General features: G+C 51.6%; 1 protein-coding gene across 1 annotated transcript in view; it reads right to left on the bottom strand.

Annotated features, from left to right (window-relative positions):
• Positions 1–22,426, bottom strand: part of LOC144731183 (inter-alpha-trypsin inhibitor heavy chain H2-like) — a 67,635-nt gene extending 45,209 nt beyond the window's left edge. The window contains exons 1-3 of the mRNA XM_078612150.1: positions 22,269–22,426; positions 5,043–5,224; positions 3,552–3,656 (exon numbers count right to left, since the gene is read on the bottom strand). Coding sequence (XP_078468276.1) covers positions 3,552–3,656; positions 5,043–5,224; positions 22,269–22,409 — 428 coding nt within the window. The 5' untranslated portion in view covers positions 22,410–22,426. The remainder of the gene's footprint in view (positions 1–3,551; positions 3,657–5,042; positions 5,225–22,268) is intronic.
• Between the last annotated feature and the right edge of the window lie 597 nt (positions 22,427–23,023).

Raw genomic sequence — 23,023 nt, 5'->3', positions numbered from 1 at the left:
CAGCCTAAATGTTTCTAACCGGCGAAGATGTTCCATTAGGGGGGGTCCACGTTTTGCAAGCATAGCGAAGGGAGGGAATGACTGTGGCCGAGAAGACCCGAAGCTTCGTATGGAGCGACAGGCCAGGTAGCTTCCACACAGCGTTAAGCAACCGATGAAAAGATAATGCTGCTCGATTAGATCGGAGTGAGTCCTTTGCTGTTAAACCGGAGCCGGTCATGAGCACACTGCCCAAGTATGGGAAACTCTCCACTCTCTCAACAACTGCCCCATCACCGATTTGGAGTTGTGGGGGTGGAGTGCCCAATGGTACAAAATACCCAGGCAAGTGCTTCGTTTTGGTGGGGCCCCACCTCTCAGTGGCACACTCCAGTTTCAGCAGCAGCACCTCGAACTCCTTCTCTCAGTGAACTGCAATTACCAGGTCGTCGGCATACATAACGTGGTTGACCAATAAGGAGCCATCTCTTGACCGCACCCGGGCATCGATCAGCCTCCCATTGTATCTGTACCAGATGGAAATACCTCCCGTACAGCCACTGAAGGCTTCACGAACTACGTGGTCAAAATAGATGTTAAATAATGTTGGAGCCAGAGGACATCCCTGTCGCACCCCAAGGTGTACAGGGAATGGCTCTGACTCCCGGCCACGTAGTTTTACCCGGGCCTTCTCACCATCATGAAGGTCCTTAATGAGCGTGAGCAGAGGGTTAGGGACTCTGAAAGCACGAAGAACAACCCAGAGCCCAGGCCTGCTAATGGTATCATAGGCCTTGACCAGATCAATGAAGCAGATATGTAGGTCTTGTTGGAATTCCCTACACCTCTGCAGGTAGCAGACGGACAGAAAATATGGCATCTGTGCAGGACCACCCTTTCCTGAAACCGCATTCGGGCTCCGCAAGTTTCTCCTCAGCATGCCTAGCAAAGCAATGTTGAATAATCCTTTCCAGGACCTTTCCCGGAACACTGAGGAGTGAGATGCCCTTGTAGTTGTTACAGTCTGTGTGGTCCCCCTTCTTAAAGAGGGGGACCACCAGGGCATCCTTCCAATCCTGTGGAACCCGTCCAGTGGCCCTGACTGTTGTTATGATGTCATGTAGGACAGTCTGCGTACAAACGCCACCCTCCCTCAGCATTTCGCTTGGGAGATCATCTCTGCCCAGTGCCTTTCCTGGTCTCAGACTCTGGATCGCCTTCAGTACTTCCTCAACGGATGGCACCTCAGCCAGGCACTCACAGGGGGTGACTTCCTCCTGCAATATTTGAGGCACCGCAGCCTCAGCAGGGTCATCCCCACTTTGTCCCATGATGTTTTCCAGGCTGAGGGATTCCCCCTCCCCCAGGACTTCACATAAATGCTCAGAAAATCTGCAAACCTGTTCCTGGGGGTCGGAGATTGGATCAACGATCTTTCCCCTAATTATGGTAATAGGTGTGGCACTCCAGGTTACTTTTTTGATGGAGTTAAATAGGGATTTGTGATTGCGGTAATTGACGCAGACTCCATCTTCTCAGCAACCCGCGACCAGCACCCATCCTTTCAGCGCCTCATGGTTCTCCGAACCTCCGAGTGAAGGCTGCGGTAAGCCTCCTCATTCTCTGACGTGGGATTCTGTAGCTGATGAGAGTGGGCCTGTCGCTTTTTCTCAGCCATCCTGAACACCGCCTCTGTCAGCCAGGGTCTCTGGGGAGGTCTGTACCACGTACCCAAAGCAGCCATTGCAGCTGCATGAGTCACAGTCCTAAACCTCGCCCATTTACACTCGACATCAGGAGGAGTGGGGGACAATGCCAACCCCAGCCGCAAGCGATGATGAAATTCTCGCTTGCAACTTTCATCGGCTAACTGAGACCAGGCCACCTTAGGTTGGAATAGGGTCCTGGGTGTACACCCACCACCAGAGTGGAAGAATGGCAGGCGCATCTTACAGATGACTAGTCGATGGTCAGAGGGCAGAGCAGCTCCACGGTAGGCCCTGGTGTCAAGGACATGGGCTCGCATCCGCTGGTCCATCACTATGTTCTTGCTGGGCCCGGCATGCATCCATGATGTTGTGTGGTTGCGCCAATGCCGGAACAGCGTGTTGGTAGTTACAAGCCCATGGGCTGCACAAAAGTCTAGCAGCCTCTTACCGTTGTTATTGAGCTGATCTGGCTCATGCCTTCCAATCACTCCAGACCAGGTGTCAGCATCATGACCAACACGGGCATTGAAGTCACCCAACAAGATTACTCTATCCCGAGAGGCCACTTTAGCCAGCACCTGTGACAGGAGGTCATAGAAGGCATCTGACTCATCGGCCTTGCCTGCATCCCTCCACGGATGTTCGTCTTCGGTGGGGGCATAAGTAACCACGACCACAACTCCTCACCTCCGGTTGATGGGAAGGCTAGCCCATTCCATGTGGCCACCCGTAGTGGCTTTTCGTTGTTTCTGGAGAAGCCTAAAGGGTAAAGATTCAATCTCCTGGCTCCACCAAATGGGGTTTGGCCAGGAGACATCATAAAAGCCTGTCCCCCCGGGGCCTCCGGCACAAGCTAATTAGTTAGATATTTCAGTCATGGTTTAGTAGTAAATTATTGAAGGTGGAGGGGTTACCAGCCCCTCGCACTCGTCTAGAGCCCCCATTTAGCCGCTGTGGTGGTCCCAGATGCCATGAGGGGAAAGGCCAATCGGAATTGGCCCTCCCCCCATGGCACTGCCCACGACAGCATTGCCCATCTCACACCGCGAGGAGGTAGAGGGTTGTTTTGCCGGACCATCACACACTCGTATACTCCAGCACACACTTGCATATTCCAGCACACAGTCGCACACTCCAAGGCACCTGTATAGGCCAGAAGCTTACACGATGGGGTGGGTGGCCAGCACCACGCCCGACCGCCTTTGTCTCCCCAGTGGCGATGTTTACACACTGCACAAGGTACTCATCTGAGGCAGAGTCGGCCTAGGAGAGGCCCAGGACCGGTTCAGATAATCGTCACTGGTGTTGGCCGTGAGCGGGAGTCGAACCTGGGTCACCGGGTTCATAGCGCAGCACGCTAACCGATGCATGACCCCCCCCCACTTCACTCTCATGCACGATTCTTCAACACTTCCAATGATCGGCGGATCCTTGGAGAATCGTTTAATCTCTTCTCTTAGACCTGACGATGTCGCACGCAACGCACACGTCATTAGCCTATACCGTGCTGGCCCCATGCCGGCTCAAATATGCTCGTGGAGAAGGAGAGTGTGTGACCGTGTATGTCTTCTCGCTAACAGTACTCACTCCGATCGTCTGTTAAGGCGATATTGGAGTAGGGCACGGTAGTGTTGCGGTTAGCCCACCGCGCTATGAACCCCGGCTATCCGAGTTCGATTCTTGCTCACGGCCAACACCAGTGATTATTATCTGAACCAGTGCTGGGCCTCCCCTAGGTCGACTCCGCCTCAAATAAGTACCTGGAGCAGTGTGTATAATACACCGCCACCCACCCCCTCGTGTGCCGTGCCCCAACAGTCTGTTCAGGCTATACAGGGGATCTTTGTATTTGTCTTTGCTCACCGGAGTAGAACAGGTGGCAGGTGGCTCTGTCGCGCCCGCTGGTACTGCAGCTTTGCCTGCAGTCTGTCCTTGACGCTGCCCAGGTAAGTCTTCCCGTCCACCGTCCTGTGGGACAGGTGAGACCCATAGACGCAGTTCAGACACACGGACGCAGGTAAGAGCCAGGCAGCTGAAACACTTGTACTGGTGAGATAGGCAGATATGACGTACGGACAGGTGAGACAGACAAGTGACACACACAGTTCAAGTTCAAGTTAATTTATTAGGTATAGCCCTGTGAAACATTCGGCTCTTGAATCGGGTGCAACTGCAACAAACAAAAAACAAAAACATGAACAAAAAACATCTTAAAGTGAATATGTGACTAAGTGCAAACAGAAAATCCAAGAAAATCCAGCAAAATATTGCAGAAAAAAACGTACACCAAAGCTGTGTGCAAAAATCCCAGTGGGATGCAAGTCAAACAACAACAACACAGACAGGTGAGATGCAGAGACAAGGGAGACACAGAGATGAGACAGAGATGAGACAGATGAGATATGTTGTACACATGTGAGTTACAAAAACAGATGAGACATACAATCGTGTATGTATGTATGCGTCCGCACAGAGTATATAGTGTACAGTCGTGTGGGCTATTGTAGTTTGTAGTGCAGTGTATAGCACAGTGTGCAGCATAACGTAGCGTGTGTGGTGCATAGTTTGTTGTGATGTGTAGTGTGGTTCAAGGGTGAACATGGTGAGGTTGAGGTGAGAACGAGTAGGAGTCAGTAGGGGTAAAGCGTTGAGTGTGGTGAGGTGTGGCTGAATTGAGTGTGAATAAGGGTGAGTGGGGAGCGGTAGTATAGCGGTAAGCGCACTGCGCTACTAAGCCGGCGATCAGAGTTCGATTCCCGTTTACGGCCAACCCCAGTGACGATTATGTGAACAGGTCCAGGGTACCTCCTAGATCGCCGGGCGTGGTGTTGGCCACCCACACCCTCGTGTGCTGTGCCGGCCATCATAGGTCCTTGCAAACTTTCCCAACAGTCTGTTAAGGCTATATCTTTGTTTTGTGTGTGTGTATATATGCGCGTGTATGTACACATGCGGGAGTGTGTGTGTACACGTGTGTGTGTAAGGGATACAGCTGGTGCATCTACCGGTCATCTCTGTCAGCCAACCCATGACACCTGGGTCTGCACCGAGACCTCCTGTCAGCAAGCCTTCGACACTTCACGTGGCTTCAAAGTGCCCTGGCACAGGCACCGTGGTGACGTCACCATCACTTAGTAGCGGTATTGGTCTGTGTACACGCACGTATGTGTGTGTGTACTCATGCGTATGTGAACACGTGCGTGTGTGTACACGTGCGTGTGTGTACATGCGTGTGTGTACATGCGTGTGTATACACGCATGTGTGAGTGTGTACACGTGCGTGTGCGTAAGCGCATGTGTGTGTGTACACGCGTGTGTGTGTGCTAGTGTGTGTACACGCGTGTGCGTGCTCACATGCTGAAGTTGGAGATGAACGCTCCCTTGGGCACGAGCATGTGGAAGAGGCTGTGGCGCGCGCGCTCCCCGTGGTTGTGCGCGCGGCTTGTGACGCGCGTGCGCGCAAACCGCGACGTCACGATGGACACCACGTGGACGCTCTGCAGCTCCGCGGGCTGGCACGTGGGGGAGTCCCCTGCCTGAAGACACAGGTGAGGATACTACGTCACACTCCTCACCACCCTGAGTGTACAGGTGAGTTTCATTACAGTCCATTACTCAGGCATAATTAATCTGGGTTTCCATCCGTCTGTCTGTCCCAACCAATGTATCTGAGATAAGATAAAATAGAGACACGCAACATTTTCATAATATATTTTGTACACAACAGCTCGATGCTATTTCAGTCAAATTTACGGTATTTATTCTTGCAGTAAATACAATATTTTACGTTAATACATTTCAGAAATGTTTAGAAATGAACTATAATTCGCATTCCCTCGGTATGCGCATGGGAATTTAAATGACAACTTCGTTATTTTTGTCTTCGAATTTGGCGACCCACCTAACATGGCGACAGCCTTCGTTCCCCTACATGGATTGGTGGCCGCCCCTGACGTCCAGGCACTTTGTTGACATCTGAGTTGGATTTATTGTGGTTCCTGGGCATTGTCTGTGAGGGCTGGTTGTGTGTGGGGGTGTTTGCGTGTGTGGGTGGTTGCGTGTGGTTGCGTGTGGGGGTGGTTGCATGTGGGGGTGGTTGTTTGAAACTGATTGGCATACACCAGAGACAGCCTTCAGTTTCAAAGACAATGCATATATTATCAGAGCGTGTTTGTTTGCATGTTCACGACAAGTACTGCATGTGGTTAATGCAGACTTTATTCCTTGTGTAGTGAGTTCAGGGAGACGACGTCGGAGTTGAGGCACACTCTTTTTATTAACTCAGGGACAGACACAATAGTTGAAGGGGTAACGGCCCCTTCACCCGTACTATGTGGGAAACCACCCTAGTACTAAGCCCTCTGTCCTGCTCCCCAGTCCTCCTCTAATGGGCTACGGGAGGCTGTCTGATCTGGCCCTGGTAAGCACAGATCTCGGCACCAGCTAAGCCGGCCCTGCCCTTACAAGGGCAGAGGTCCGGGAGCTCTTGGGCCGCGCCGCTGGCTTACCCAGCTCGGCCCTGACAAGGGCAGCGAGACAGGGGAGTCCCAGGGCCTAATCTCAGAGTCTTCAGTCTTCACTGGTCAGCTTCGTGTCGAACTCGCCCCGAGCTCTCTGGCTCCCCGCCTTTTATAGAGATCCCCTCGGAGGGGCGGGGTTATGGGGGATCACAGAGCCCCCATGGCCCCCCAGTGGTTAACGGATGCGGACGTCGGTGTGGCCACCCGTGTGTGCGGGTGCAGACACCCCTGTGTTTCTCGTCCGCCTTTTCTCCCGTAATAACCCCTACATCACACCCCCCTGTACAGCTCGCAGCCGTCCCGGCTGCAACAATCCCTCAAACCCCAAGAATAAAGACTTAACACAGTCAACACGCGTGTGCCTTGTAACAGTAACACTAACAAGAACAAGTGTAACAACAACCGACGGTCCCCTATAAATACCCACCGCCCCAAAATGCAACATATGTACAGAACGTGGTTCCCCATCCCCATCCACACAAAAAAAAAGAAAAAAAGGTGAGTGAGCCCACCAGCAGCGGAACATGCGTGGAAAGCAATTCACAATAACCGGCGCATCTTGGCGCGTGTCCGTGCAGCGGGCCCGTCACAAAGGCCCGACCCGGTAGGGTCGGCGGCAGGTGTTGAATGTACAGGTGCGCGGCCCTCCGGCATCCTGGACGAGCCAGCGTCGACCCCCTCAGGGGAGGCTGGCGGCCGAGAGGGCATCAGTCCTTGGGCCCCTGAAGATGGAACAGTTAGCAGCGGATCAGAGGCAGGCGGCGACCCCGCCCTCCAGGAGTCAGTGGACCCCCCACATGTTCGGCCATAGTCATGAGAGGAAGCATGTGGAGCAAAGAACGGCTTCAACCGTGAAGGGTGAACGAACCACCGATGCTTCCCCCATTTAATGCGAACACATTGAGGCCGCATAACCTGCATAATTTCCACGGGGCCCCTCCATGGTCTCAACAATTTAGACGAGGTGGCCAATGGCACCTGGGGGCAGTGCAGCCATGCTCTGTCGCCCGGGTGCCATTGGTGCGTGTGTGATCGGCGCGATCGCAACCTTTCATTCTGCTTCTGGCGCGAGTCAGAGTTTTGCATGGCCACCTCCCGTGCCTCAGTCAACCAGAAGATGTTAAACTTAACATGGTCCGCCAACTCAGATTTAGCGTGCGGCGCGGCATTCGTCAGCTGAGTCGCGACAGGCGGGTCAACTTCGCGGCCATACATTAAAAAAAACGGCGAGAATCCGGTCGCCGCGTGAGGAGCCATTCTGTATGCTGCTAGGACTCCCGGGATCTGAAGGTCCCAATCGGTTTGGGACTCAGATACCTGGTGGGATAGCATGGACGTAAGAGTCCTATGCAGGCGTTCTACCATCGCATCCGTTTGTGGGTGGTAAGACGAAGTACAAATTTTCTTTGTACCTAGAAGCTTACACACCTCGTGTAAAAGGGCACTAGTGAAATTCTTTCCCTGATCGGTCAACAACCGTTCCGAAGCGCCCTTGTCGAGGACATAGCCCTGAACAAAAGCCTCCGCAACGGCTGCTGCTGACTGGTTGGCGAGGGGCCAAGCCATAGGCCATCGCGTGAAATATTCCACGCCAACCAGCAGGTACATATTACCCCTCGGCGTGGAAGGAAACGGCCCCAAAATATCAAGGGCGACAAGCTCATTAACCCGGGTGACCGAAATAGACTGGAGCGGTGGGCAGGCTCCCCTCGCTGGCGGCTTCCGTTGAGCACACTGGGTACAAGACTGCAACAGATCGTCCACATCCCTTGCCATGCCCGGCCAAAAGAAATTAAGCTGGAGCATGGCAAGGGTTTTGAGGGTGCCCAGGTGCAAGAGCCGCTCGTGAGCGGCCCATACAGCCCTACCCCTCAACGCGGAAGGCACCACCAGCCTGTGGCGGTGGATCGTACCGTCCCAATGCATGAGGAGGCCCTGGCACAACCCCCATGAGTCAACGCCCGACTTTCCCTGAACGGATCCTTCCGCGCGACGCCGTAGCGCCAGGAAGGAAGCATCCTCCATTTGGAGGCGCCCCCACTCCACACATGACAAGCCCAGTAGGGAATCCTTCCCTCCCACAGCAATAGGGTCAACGTCCGAAGGAGCCTCAACGGCGGCCGCAAGGACCCAATCGTGGCCATCGCTCGCCGATTTGCAACGCCCCGAGCCCAAGAAACAAGTGCAATCAGAAGCGACCGGCAGGCGTGACAGGGCATCGGCATTGGTGTGGCGAATCCCCTTGCGATAAGTTGTTTCGAAATCGAAATCCTGAATGATCTCCAGCCATCGGGACAACTGCCCCGATGGCTGGTGAATACGCAGGGCATACTGCAATGCCGCATGATCTGTACGGACGGTGAAATGCCGGCCGTACAGATATGGCCGGTACTGTTGAATAAAAAAAACAATAGCCAACAGTTCACAGCGGGTGACGCAGTATCGCTGCTCGGCCGGAGACAATACTCTACTACCATAAGCCACAACGCGCTCCACGCCACCCACAATTTGTGAAAGCACGCCCCCAATCCCGGTGTTGCTCGCGTCCGTGTCGAGCACGAAGGGTAGAGAAAAATCTGGGTAACTTAACGGCGGGGCCCCCACCAGGGCATCACGAAGAGAGTTAAAAGCGGCCTCCTCCTCCGGCCCCCAATGAAATTTCACCCCCTTGGCCTATAAGGCATGTAATGGCTTAGAGATGGAAGCGAACTCCGCGACAAACCGGCGGTAATATGAAGCAAATCCGATGAAGCTTCTAACCTCCCCCACCGAGGTGGGAGTTGGCCAGGAGCTGACACAACGCGTTTTGGCGGGATCGGTTGAGATGCCTGACCGGCCGACGATGTGACCCAAATATCTTACAGATTCGCGCAGCAAATGGCACTTTTGTGGCTTGAATTCCAAATTAGCTGCGCGCATTTTGAGAAAGACGGCCCGAAGCCTATCAAGATGTTCCTCGAACGTCTTACTGAATACGATAACGTCGTCTAGGTAAATCAAACACACCTCCCATTGCAAGCCAGCGAGAACCAATTCCTCAGGCGCTGGAACGTTGCGGGAGCGAAGTGGAGCCCCATAGGTAACCGATTGAATTGGAAGAGGCCGTGCGGCGTTCGGAAAGCCGTTTTGGGCTTTGATTCGTCGTCCAAGGGAAGTTGCCAAAATCCTGAGAGCAAATCCAAAGTGGAGAAGAATCGTGATCCCGCGAGGGCATCCAGCGATTCGTCCATTCGAGGAAGCGGGTAAGCATCGGCCACCGAGATCTTATTTAACCGCCGGAAATCAACGCAGAACCTTAGGGACCCGTCGTGCTTTTTAACCAACACTATGGGTGCACCCCAAGGGCTGGTCGAGGGAGAAATGATGTCAGAAGTCAACATGTCATCTACAGCCGATTTGACATGATCCTTTTCGGCGGGACTTAACCGGAAAGGATTTTGGCGGATAGGAGCATTGTCACCGGTATCAATATGGTGGCGCAGCAAATTGGTACATCCGATGTCGTATTTGTGCTTGCTAAAAACGTTGGAAAATTCTCGCAAAAGGGTGCGCAATTTAGCACATTGTGAGTCGGACAGGTCAGGTGACTCAGCACACAGCGCCTCCAGCCAACCCTCGTCACTGTCCGAGGGCGGTCGCGACTGAGAATCGGTGGCCACCTGGCCAATGATCGGCGTTTCTGCAGGTACCGGAATCACATGTGCGAACACACTTCCCTGTGAAACCACCGCCGTCCGTGTCCCGACATTGAGGACCGCGATAAACGGGTCCGCATCCCCTTTAACAATAGTCTGGGCCGTCACCAAATCTGGCCCATTCACCCCGGCCCTAGACGGCCCCAGCATAATGCCCCGGTCTGAGACCCCTTTAGCGAACGGTCGACGCAACCGTAGGGGCACAAGCATCTGTGCCCCCGGGGGTACGCGCACCGTTCGAGCAACGAGCGCCTGTACCATTGCACAGGCAGTACGCAAGGCAGGGGTGGAAGGCAGGAACGTTATACGTCGGCCCGATGGAAGCTCGATGCATCCTTGGTCAATCAAAATTTTGATAGGCAATTTGGCCAAAAAGTCTGTCCCCATCAGGCACGGAATCGCCAGCGAGGAGGAGACCAACACCGGTCCAGATAGTTTAATGTCCCCGATAGAAATTTGCGCTCGAATTTGGCCGATGATACCTAATGAGCCCCCGTTTGCAGCGTAACACGGTATGTCGACGGGGAGCAATGGGCGACTCTGAACGGGCAGGATATTATAAATCAAATCGGAAATGATAGTCGCCGAAGCTCCCGTGTCGATGAGTACCCATACCTGCACCCCATCAATGTGCCCCGTGACAACGGACGACCCCGCTGACGCAGCCACAACGCGGTGAGCCAACTCGGACCATTGGCCCAGTTGGAGCGCCCTCCCCATCAAGCCCCAGCATCCGAACCCCGAGAATCGTGTGTCGGACCATGTGAGAGGGAAGTGGATGTGCGTGCAGGCCGAACATGTGGGGTGCCACGACTTGCCGGAGGATGTTGCGGAGGCTTTTGAAGAGGGCCGTCCTCAGCCCCAGTTCTCGCTCCGCGCTGTCGAGGAGCCCGGCATCCCGACGCCACGTGGCCCCGGAGGCCACAGTTGTAGCACACGACGAGCGCTCCAAAAGACTTGGGCTGCTCTCGGTGGCTCGGTACATCCCGAGCCGGTCGTACGCCAGATCGCCATCCCGCAGAATGGCCCGCAGCGAAGGCCCCTCAGATTCGGAGGTGGTCGCCGCCACGGTGTGTCCCGCAGCCGCCTTGTTAGCCTTCCTCCGCTGGGAAATCAGATTGGCATGAATGTGCCTTGCAGCCCGCAATGATGACATGTCTGCATCATCCTGTGCTAGGATGACGAAGTCCAAGTCGTCGGCCAGCAGCAAAATTTTCTCGGCCACCATTGCATCGATCCCCTCCTCGTCCATACGCGGGAAGGCCGCCTTCGCCAATGACAGCAGGGCCGTGCGATACACAAGTGGTGACTCCTTGTCGCCCTTCTGCCGCTTGTAGAAGAGCTGGCGACAATCGGAAGGCGGTCCATAAACCGTGGCCAGCAGCTGCAGCGTCGACTGAAGCATGGAGCGTGCCGACTTGGGTGCAGCGGTGAGGGTGCCAAGAGCGTCGCCATCCAGCATCGCCGGAAGAGCACACAGCGCCTCGTTGTCCGTCCACCCAGCCATTTCTTGTTGGGCGATGAACCGGTGCTGGAACCCACCCCAATCACTGCCGCTTGCTACGAACACCTGCAGGGCCGGCAGGCGTTGCTGAAATGTCGGCTCCGTCTCCGATCCTCTCGCAGCACTCGTACCGTGTCCATGGACAGTATGAGGAGCAATGGCGGACCCTAATGGAGGTCGCGCCGTCAGTGGCGCGCTGGTTCCAGCTTGGTCAGTGCTGTCGTCCGCTGGTGATGACCTGGCAACCGCTGATAGGCAGCCACTGCGACTCGCCCCCGCCGATGACGTGGCGCTCGCTGGTTGGGCTCCGCCGCCCGCGTGACGAGCTGGGGCCCCTCCCTCAGCTCCTACTGTCCCCGTGGCGGGAATTTCAAGCCTCCTGCCCATCGTAAAGGCGGGAGTTTCTGGCGGGCGCTGTCCATCTTCCCGCCGCGTCGCTCCCCCCGGCCCCAGGCGAGTTATCTGCTCCAGCATGGCGGCCGCTGCATATAGGAGCTCCACCAGTCGCGAGTGGGCTAACGCCAACTCATCAGCCGACATCCCGACCCTCTCCGACTGTCCCGCAGGTGTTGGAGCCGGCAGCGGTTGTGCAGGTACGTCGGCGGCGATGTCTTGCACCGCCTCTCCCTCATTGTCATCCTCTCCCGGGTCTTGGGCACGAGTCGTCCGTCTCGTATCCATGCTTGGACCACTCCTGACGCCAGATGTAGTGAGTTCAGGGAGACGACGTCGGAGTTGAGGCACACTCTTTTTATTAACTCAGGGACAGACACAATAGTTGAAGGGGTAACGGCCCCTTCTCCCGTACTATGTGGGAAACCACCCTAGTACTAAGCCCTCTGTCCTGCTCCCCAGTCCTCCTCTAATGGGCTACGGGAGGCTGTCTGATCTGGCCCTGGTAAGCACAGATCTCGGCACCAGCTAAGCCGGCCCTGCCCTTACAAGGGCAGATGTCCGGGAGCTTTTGGGCCGCGCCGCTGGCTTACCCAGCTCGGCCCTGACAAGGGCAGCGAGACAGGGGAGTCCCAGGGCCTAATCTCAGAGTCTTCAGTCTTCACTGGTCAGCTTCGTGTCGAACTTGCCCCGAGCACTCTGGCTCCCCGCCTTTTATAGAGATCCCCTAGGAGGTGCGGGGTATGGGGGATCACAGAGCCCCCATGGCCCCCAGTGGTTAACGGATGCGGACGTCGGTGTGGCCACCCGTGTGTGCGGGTGCAGACACCCCTGTGTTTCTCGTCCGCCTTTTCTCCCGTAATAACCCCTACACTTGCAAAAAGTTTCTGCTTGGTGTTTGAACATCTTAACACAACTCCTATTTTATTGCCGGAAAGGGTAAACACCGATTCTTATTCATACTTTTTCAAGTGACTAATTCGGAAACGATGAGACATGGAGGCACTTATTAACAAGCACCATCGGGGTTAACACTCTTCATAAGTAGTCCATCTATTGTCGGCAACACTGCTCAGTCAGGAGAGTTGGTAGTCTGCCTGACTGGTGGTGCTCCAAGATGGTGAAGACGACAACAAGAATAATGGTGAAGGCAACGAGAATAATGGTGAAGGCAACGAGAAGAATGGTGAAGATAACAAGAAGAATGGTGAAGATGGCAAGAAGAATGGTGACGAAGGCTTCAGCAGCACGCTGGGGATCCCACTCCAACCACAGCCCTGAGGTCTCCTACAGGGGCCCCTCTTATACTGTCACGTGGCCTCGCTCCACCCCCGGCCACGCCCCCTTTCTGGAACCCACCAGCGGGTTCTTGGTGTGCCCCTTTTGTGACCTTTCCCCTAGATCTCCCTCTGGTGGATCACGTGGCCTGCTGACGTCAGGGCTGCCATACACTGCAGATCCCTTTTTCTGCCAGCAGCCAGCGCTATGCTACTACACTACGCCACTACACTTTGATACTGGCAAAAAGGTCCCATGCTATTTTTCCTATCTTGCTTGTCAACCACTGGGCGAGATCCACTAACAGTTGTATATATATCCAAAAATATGAAACAAAAACACTTTCAAAATGTTAATTCTGGCTGTCACAGATAATACATATTCCCCCACCTCCAATTATCACGGTTGGCTTGCGTACAGTGCGAAAGAAGTTCAATATACATACCTCTTACATTCACCATCATCATTATGGCTCACTCACCCACTTGTAAAGCTCTCAATATCGCCTCCCCAGGCTGTGTGCACGTTGGGTAACCGCATCGCTCACAACCACCATCATCGCCAAAGACAAAGATCCCCCATATAGCCTTGAACAGACTGTTTGGACAAGTGATGTTAGCGAGTAGCACCTATGAAGGCTGGCACGGCATACAAGGAGGTGGGTGACCAACACCATGCCCGGTCGTTCTTTGTCTCCCCAGTGCTGATGTTTACACACCGCACTAGGTACTCGTTTTTTAGGCTGACTTGACCTAGGGGAGACCCAGGACCAGTTCAGATCATTGTCACTGGTGTTGGCCGCCGTGAGCGGGAATCGAACAACACTACCCACACATGCACACACTACCCACAGCCCACAGACGATCACACTACCGACAACCCACACACGCACACACTACCCACAGCCCACAGAAGACCACACTACCTACAACCCACACACGCACACACTACCCACAGCCCACACACGACCACACTACCCACAATCCACACACTACCCACAGCCCACAGAAGACCATACTACCCACAACCCACACACGCACACACTACCCACAGTCCACAGAAGACCACACTACCCACAGCCCACACACGACCACACTACCCACAACCCACACACTACCCACAGCCCACAGAAGACCACACTACCCACAACCCACACACGCACACACTACCCACAGCCCACACACGACCACACTACCCACAACCCACACACTACCCACAGCCCACAGAAGACCACACTACCCACAACCCACACACGCACACACTACCCACAGCCCACACACGACCACACTACCCACAACCCACACACTACCCACAGCCCACAAAAGACCACATTACCCACAACCCACACACGCACACACTACCCACAGCCCACAGAAGACCACACTACCCACAACCCACACACTACCCACAGCTTACACACGACCACACTACCCACAACCCACACACTACTCACAGCCCACAGAAGACCACACTACCCACAACCCACACACGCACACACTACCCACAACCCACAGAAGACCACACTACCCACAACCCACACACGCACACACTACCCACAACCCACAGAAGACCACACTACCCACAACCCACACATGCACACACTACCCACAGCCCATAGAAGACCACACGACCCACAACCCACACACGCACACACTACCCACAGCCCACAGAAGACCACACGACCCACAACCCACACACGCACACACTACCCACATTCCACAGAAGACCACACTACCCACAACCCACACACGCACACACTACTCACAGCCCACAGAAGACCACACTACCCACAACCCACACACGCACACACTACCCACAGCCCACAGAAGACCACACTACCCACAACCCACACACGCACACACTACCCACAGCCCACACACGACCACACTACCCACAACCCACACACGCACACACTACCCACAGCCCACAGAAGACCACACTACCCACAGCCCACACACGACCACACTACCCACAGCCCACAGAAGACCACACTACCCACAATCCACACACGCACACACTACCCACAGCCCACAGAAGACCACACTACCCACAACCCACACACGCACACACTACCCACAACCCACACACTACCCACAGCCCACAGAAGACCACACTACCCACAACCCACACACGCACACACTACCCACAACCCACACACGATCACACTACCCACAACCCACACACGCACACACTACCCACAGCCCACAGACGATCACACTACCGACAACCCACAGAAGACCACACTACCCACAACCCACACACGCACTACCCACAGCCCATACACGATCATACTACCCACAACCCACACACGCACATGTAGTGGTGTAGTGGTGTAGCGTGCGCAGAATTTGCAAACAGCAGTTGCATTATGTACGGGGTTGCAGACAGTGAGGTCAGCTAAGGATAAGTAGGTGCAGGCGGGTGGCCTGGGTCACAGCAGACAGAGAGACGCCAGCAATTAGGGTAAGAGGCAGTGATTGGCTGGCTGCAAATGCAGAATAGGCGCCACGGAGGCGAGAGATAGTGGCGATAAGGGGGAGAACACGTGCGTGAGGCGTGGGGAGGACGCCGGTTTAATGAGGGTCATCTGGGGCCACTTAATGAGGAGGATAAAAAGGGAACGTGTGAGGCAGAGGGGTTGAGTTGGTTGGAGTGAAGACAAGGGAGAATTCAAGAGAAGCCCGGGACCCCGCTCTCCATACCTCGTCCTCTCCAGCGGTGTTGGCTGATCCCTCGCTGGATGCAAGGGCGGTTGGAGGAGTGAGGGTAGACCGGCTAGCAGTAGAGAGGCTAGCGGAATCCTAAGTGTGAGTGTGAGACAGGCTAGCAGTGGAGAGGCTAGCGGAATCCTACGTGTGAGTGTGAGAAGGCTAGCCGTGACCGGGGTCGCCAGGTTCGCTGCGAAGTGTAGCGCTAACCACTTCACTACCGCTGGTGGTGCAGAGTTAGCACTACTGCAGTGTTAGTGCTCGTATTGCAATGCTAACACTGCATTGTTAGTGCTAGTATTGCAGTTCAGTAATCAGTGTTAGCACTGCAGTGTTAGTGCGCCACCCTGTGCTAGCCTGCCGCCCAACAGTAGCATCTTTATTTGTTAGAAAAACCAAACCACTGCAGCGAACTCGGGAATTTTAGTTTCACGGAACGTTGACAGGGGAATGGAACAAGGCCCACAGGCGGTGTCATGACGTCATTCATCTGTCCTTTATCCGTCATTCATCAGTCGTTCATCCGTCATTCATCCCTCATTCATCTGTCATTCGTCCATCATTCATCCGTCCCTCATCTGTCATTCATCAATTTTTCGTCTGTCATTCAACCGTCGTTCATCCGTCATCCATCCGTCATTCACTGTCGTTCGTCCGTCATTCATCCGTCGTTCACCCGTCGTTCATCCCCCCTCGCGGAGGAGACGATGCCGACTCTGCAGCCGCACGCTCTGTGGCTCGACTATGGCAGTGCCACCGTTGGTGCATTGTGGGCCGTAAATCGCTCGTGGAGACGCCTGTCCTTCCTCCCCCCCACACACCTCCGATTGGCACGGTTTGGTTACTTACGGTGCAAATTCTGTCTGTCTGTTCTGCCGTAACGCACTGCTGGTGGTGGTGATTGTTGTTGGGTTGCTGAGGAACACCGCGTTATGGAAAAATCGCGTTGTAAATAAACGAGTTCATGAATCCTGTCGTCGCTTGGCAAACGTTTTCAATACATATAATAATTAAGCTGATATTATTATTTTTATTTACGATCAGACACTAATAACTACTCCAAACATTTATATTGTTGACGACTTGATTCAACTTCTTTCATTTTAAGACGTACCCATCGAAAACCGCTCAATTTAAAGATTATGTTCTTTCTTTGTTAAAAAGAACAAACATTTATTAACGTAAAACTATATGAGGGGAAGCTCTCCCATCTTTTACCGTTTTCGGATTACTCAGATTTGAGCATCATAGAATCCGAAATATCTCAAGAGCAATAAAAGATGGAACAATGGTTCTCGCTTTAATTGTATTTGCCGTTTAACGCTCTATCAAACGAAACCACTCGCAATCTTATATTTTGAATGGTTTCTGAATGGCACCAGGCACAAACATGTTTATGGGGTACTTCAATTAGGGCCTTCAAATAAAAAATCTCGGAATTTGAGATGTTCCCTGTTTGTATCCTAAAAGCTGCCTGTGTACCAAATTTCAGCTTTGTACCTTTGCGAGAAGTACCCTAGAGGTTTTGAGACATACAGATTAAGGTCTTTATTTATATAGATCGTGTATAGCACAGTCCGCGATAATGAGTGAGATGCATCACGCAGGGCCGAACAAAGACTGAGGCGCACCTCAATCTGCGGGTGGGTAGTGTCTAGAAGCATCCAGCAGCATCCCAATGCCTTGTTGTGCGATGCCACGCCGAGGCAGCCATTATGACCACTTGTTCCTACTCGCGCTGACGTAGTTCGCTCGATCGCGTTATATCAAATTCGTATCCGTGTTATAAACAATACGTTCCCTCGTACATTCACTGCGTTGTATCCACTCCGCATTGTGAAAACAATATGTGGCGTTATAGGAGAACGGACCGCATGCATGTTGAACTTTTTCGCACCATACGTAGCCGACCGTGCCAATCCTGGACAATTCAGGGGCCCGCAAATCATCGGTGAGCAACAAGACAGATAGACAGCAGCAGCTGAATCTCCAGCAGCGTTACCCCAATGCGAGCAACACTCCGGACCAGTTTCAGCACACCATCAGCAGGGTCAGGCTCGCCTCAACCAATGCTGGTGAACTGCCAGATGTGTAGAGGAGAGGTTCCTCTCTGTTAGGATGCATGTAGAGGGACTCATCGACTTACGAACGAGTTAAGTTCCTGAGGTCTGTTCGTAAGTCAATTTGTTCGCAAGATCAAACTTTACTCCTGTCAATTGCAAACACGTCGTATGGCGTGTACACTAAACAAGTTGTATAAACTACTGTAGACGTAGATGCCACTATTCTGCAGATGTAGATGGCACTGGTACTTCATGTTCTGCAGATGATCCACCGCCGCCATCTATTGAGCGGCGGTTGAACCTACGACTTTCGATTCCGAACAGGCAACTGGATATGCGGACCAGGTTTGTTATCTCTGAAAGTTAGTAAGTCGAATGTTCGTAAGTGGAGGCGGAGTCCCTGTAGAGCGATAATATCGTACCCCCGACAAGATCTCCGATCAGAGATTTGCCCTCCACCCCCTATATTTGGAAGAAAGTGGGCGTGTTTTTGGCCAAAGGGGGCGTGTTTTTGCCCATATATGGGCATCATGGATCGTTATCGAGACTAATCGTATCGATTCCCGCTCAGTCGATCTGTAATTAAACAAACATATACCGGGTTGATCGCCGTGTGAGATTAACCTGTCAATCGATTTGCGGATCGATTAATTGTGTGACATGCCTTGACTTCATTTAAATGGCCGCTATCAGCGATATCGATGATTTGGGGGCACAGTCCGCTGTCATTGTTACCGCCACAGCAACCTTTTTTGAGGGTCGTGGTGGCTCTCACTTGGACCATCGACTGCCAACTAAGTGAGCTCAATTTTACCCAGCTAGTAAGGTGCCCCCCCCCCCACTGACCTGCTGACCTGCTGTTACTACGTAGCTTTTTTTTCAGAATCCCTGACCAGGATATTACATGATAGCAGCTCAACGAAGTGGCTGATCCATAATAAAGTTTGTGTGGGCTAGATCGCGTAAAAATGAATGTCGTGTCTTTAAACCCACCACCCGACACAGACAATTAGTGAGGGTTTTTTTCTCACAAATCTGGCTCCAACACACCGGTGTGCTGAACTAGTGACGAATTGGCCACGTTCTGCTGACGTGACAAAACCTTAGTCACTGGCTGTGTCGGGTGGTGTCAGGGGCCGTCCATAAATTATGTCACGCGATTTTGGTCGATTTTTGACCCCCCCTCCCCCCCTTGTCACACGGCGTCACAAAAAGTCAGACCCCCTCAAAAATGACGTCACAAAGCTCTGCCCCCCCCCCCTTCCCCAAAACCATAGTTCCATTTTGAAAATAAAACATGCTTCAAATGGCTTTAAACTATCGTCATTGTAGTGCGTATTTAATGTGGCCCTGCACTCTGATGTTGTAGGCGAAAACATATTAAAAAGGAGGCGTTGGAAAGCTGAAATTTATCATGAAATTAACTTGAAAATATTAATCGTCTAACTAAAACAGCAGATCTTACCGAAAGAACCAAGAAGATGAATCCCTGCAGTCACGAAAGCTTTAAATCGAAATTTAAAACAGCAGATGTTCAAAATATTATATTGAAATTATCTTATAATTATCATGTATTAAAAGTAATTATAACTATAAAAAATACTTGAAATTTTGTAATAGAACGAAGCAAATTGGAGAGTACAATTATAACAATCACATATTCATTCCACAGAATGAAAAGCCCTGATAGAATCATTAGAATCAAAATGTTTAATAACAATCATTCAAAAATAACAAAATGTATGCTTCTCCATTCTCCCAGCTTTGTCGTCTTGACTCACAAAGTATACATCGTTCGGTCCTAGCATGGACGCCAACTCTTCTAAGTGCCTTATTGTTGCCGTACAAAACAAACCGTCGATATGTTTGGCATGGTGATCGTTATGTGCTCTAATGAGTTTCACAGGGACCATTGACACATGACGCTGTCCTTCAAGAGATGACCTGCACTTCGGCAAAAGACGAAGGTAGAGCCCACTTCTACTGATTGTCAGGCTATCCATCTTCAGCTGATATAATGTAGTTATGCTTCTGTACACATCGCTCTGCCTTCTTTCATTCGATGCCGATTTATGCAAAGCAATATCCACAATAGCTTCCAGTAATAAAGGCTGATCTTCCTCAATTTTCGGCCTATGAGGCTTGGCCCTGATGCTTAGAGATGTGCGTAGGTCTGGATTATCTTCAAACAGAGCATTTAATTTTATTTTCTTCTCATCTCTTGCTTTCTGTGCTCTTTTTTATTCTTCAACTGGTTTTCCAATTAAGTGTTTTCTTCTTCTCTGCCAGTTCCACATCCTGTTGCTGTGTAAGCATTCCACGTGTTTGGCGTTCGTACAAACCGACCAGATCAGAATTCAGAATATCAATCTGTGACTGCAAATGCAGCTGGGCTGCAGCAATTCTTGATGTTGCTGAATTGCTAGTACTAGGCGCTGAATAATCAGCCTGAGTATTGGTCACTTGTCTATCAGACTGCGATACAGAATTCTGAGGTATTTCGACAGGCACATTTTTTTTTATCGGCAGATTATGTTTGTTTAGCCCAAAACGTAAGAAGTGATATTTTTCTTGTGGTGGAAATCGCCTTTAATTCTTGCAACTTTAACTTGCAAATCTGTATCATTTTTTATTTCATTCCACTTTTGAAACAGTTCTTCTTGGAAAACCTTTCTGCCTTTTGCACGTACGCGTCAAAAAGACACTGGTACATTGTATTTGTATCCATCGTAGCAGTCAATTCGTTTAAAAAAAATAATTTGAGATTTGATTGCTGTGATATGAACTTTAATTATACATTTTTATAAATGTTGTATATTTTAAGTATGATTTGAGTAGAAAATAATGACCAGCCTGAATATTAGCTATTCTATGATTATTTGATTACTATGATTACTCAATTAACTCAAACTTAAACTGATACGAAGTATAAAAAAATGAACTAGTACGGAGCACCTTTATAGAAACATGTAAAACATGTAAAATCAAAAAGTTAATCATGAAATATTCTTGGGTCTTTCGGTAAAGTCACATAGATAGGTTCAAAGAAAATAGCAAAACAGACCAAAAAACTACGACGTTTCGATCGCAACACAAGCAATCGTCATCATTTTTCTCCTTGTTTTTGTTATTTTCTTTGAACCTATCAACGTGACTTTAGCGATAAACCCAATCATATGAATTCCTGCAGTCACGAAAGCTTTAAGTCAAGATTTAATAATGAAAATTAGTAAAAATTTGTGTTGCTATAACAATTATATTTCATTAAGTAGAACGTGTTGTTTATATTTATTTAAAGTTGCGCATTTTGATGTGACGTCACATTTCTCAACCCCCCCCCCCCACCCCCCTGGTCATCATCACCATCACGTTGAAATGTTATAGCAGAAGCCTCTAAACTGCAGCGTCGCCCGTCTGGGTCGCGCAATCGTGAGCGTTGACGTTTGGTCTCGGTGGCTAAGAGATACGTTAACTCCCTCACCCGGTGTGAAAGAGCTCGTGGGTTCGATCTCTACCCTGACGCCTGCTGCTGTGGTGTATTTGGAGCTTGTGAGTCTCTTTCTCTCTCCGGTTTCTCCGTGTTTTCCCCCTCCACATTATGAATCCTCGTCACGAGTTTAGACCGAGTCTCTGGATGCTGCTCTTAATGTGCACGTGATGATGATAACCCTCCTTGTCGAACTATCATGTGTGGGCAGGTCGCTTCTGAAAAAATATCAATATATCTCAGTGGGCCTGAGCTGGTAAAGTAAAAAACATTGTTTAGTTTAGATTATAATCTGAATGTTGAATTTCTTTTACATCGTACGTAAGCAACTGTGCTAATTGGAGGTGAGAGGGGGAGGACAATAAACTAAACACAAAAAGCAGTTTAATTAATAGAGTTTCCAATCTAGACGATTTAAAAGTGAGTAGCTCGCAGTGGCTTCCTCATATCTGAAAGGAAGAGCATTCCAGACGGCCGCAGAAGCGCATCCGAAAGCGCTGCGTGACGATGCGGTGAGCGTTTATGTTTCGATGGCTGAGCCAGAAGCTGCTGCTGCGATGAGGACGACCGGGGGTCGAGTTAATGATGATTAACTTTGTTCCTTGACGAGATCAGCCAAGGGACAACACGCTGGGTGACGTGCGGTGGGTGACCGTGGGTGGTTTAGCTGTCAACCACCTATCAGTGCCCTACTTTATTACGGACCAATTCAGCCCTTATTGGTCACCCCGTGCCCGTATAAATCTGAACGTTCATCCTACAAAGTCCCATCACAAGGGAGAAACACAAACAAATAGAAAATATTTTTTGTCCCCGTATTGAAACGGCTGTACGTCGTATGGACCTGGAAACTAAATTTCCCTGTACAAGAATAGGGGGTAAATCGTATGGGTTGACAGCTATGGGGGGTGGTGAGTGCTGAGTGAACTCACCCGTCCATTGAGGCTCTCCTGCAGAGACGAGGCGAGCAACGCGGAAAGGACGCAGAGCAGCAGCAGCCGCGACATGATCGCGTGGAGGAGGTGGCGACGAGGCGCGATGATTCCGAGTTCCCCAGGACTCAGATCCCCCATACGGCGCTCAGTGAGGTCTTATTGTCAAGGGAGGCGGGCGTGTTGAGGGGGGTGGGAGGGGATACAAAGAGGGGAGGAACACGGGGAGGGGACACACTGATGGATGAGGCCTCGGTCATTCCTGGTTTTTGTGAGACTTTCTCATCGGTGATGTCGAGGAATTTTTTTAATGCTTTTTGTAACTTGTCCAAAACTAGAGGCACTCGGAGAACTCGGTTTCACGAAAAGCCGATTGTGTAATCGCATCCGTTACACCGTGTTCAACCACCACGCCACGTTCAACCAACACCACCACAGCGTGTTCAACCACCACGCCACGTTCAACCACCACCACCACTACAGCGTGTTCAACCACCACCACGCCACGCTCAACCACCACCACAGCGTGTTCAACCACCACCACACCACGTTCAACCACCACCACCACCACAGCATGTTCGACCACCACCACACCACGTTCAACCACACCACGTTCAACCACCACCACACCATGTTCAACCACCACCACAGCGTGTTCAACCACCACCACACCATGTTCAACCAACACCACACCATGTTCAACCACCACCACCACAGCGTGTTCAACCAACACCACAACCACCACAACGTGTTCA

This window comes from Lampetra planeri, chromosome 38, assembly GCF_965212315.1.
Source record: "Lampetra planeri chromosome 38, kcLamPlan1.2.h2, whole genome shotgun sequence".
NCBI classification, from domain to species: Eukaryota; Metazoa; Chordata; class Hyperoartia; order Petromyzontiformes; family Petromyzontidae; genus Lampetra; species Lampetra planeri.
Note: the sequence above shows the minus strand (reverse complement) of the source record. Positions and strands in the feature narration are given on the sequence as shown.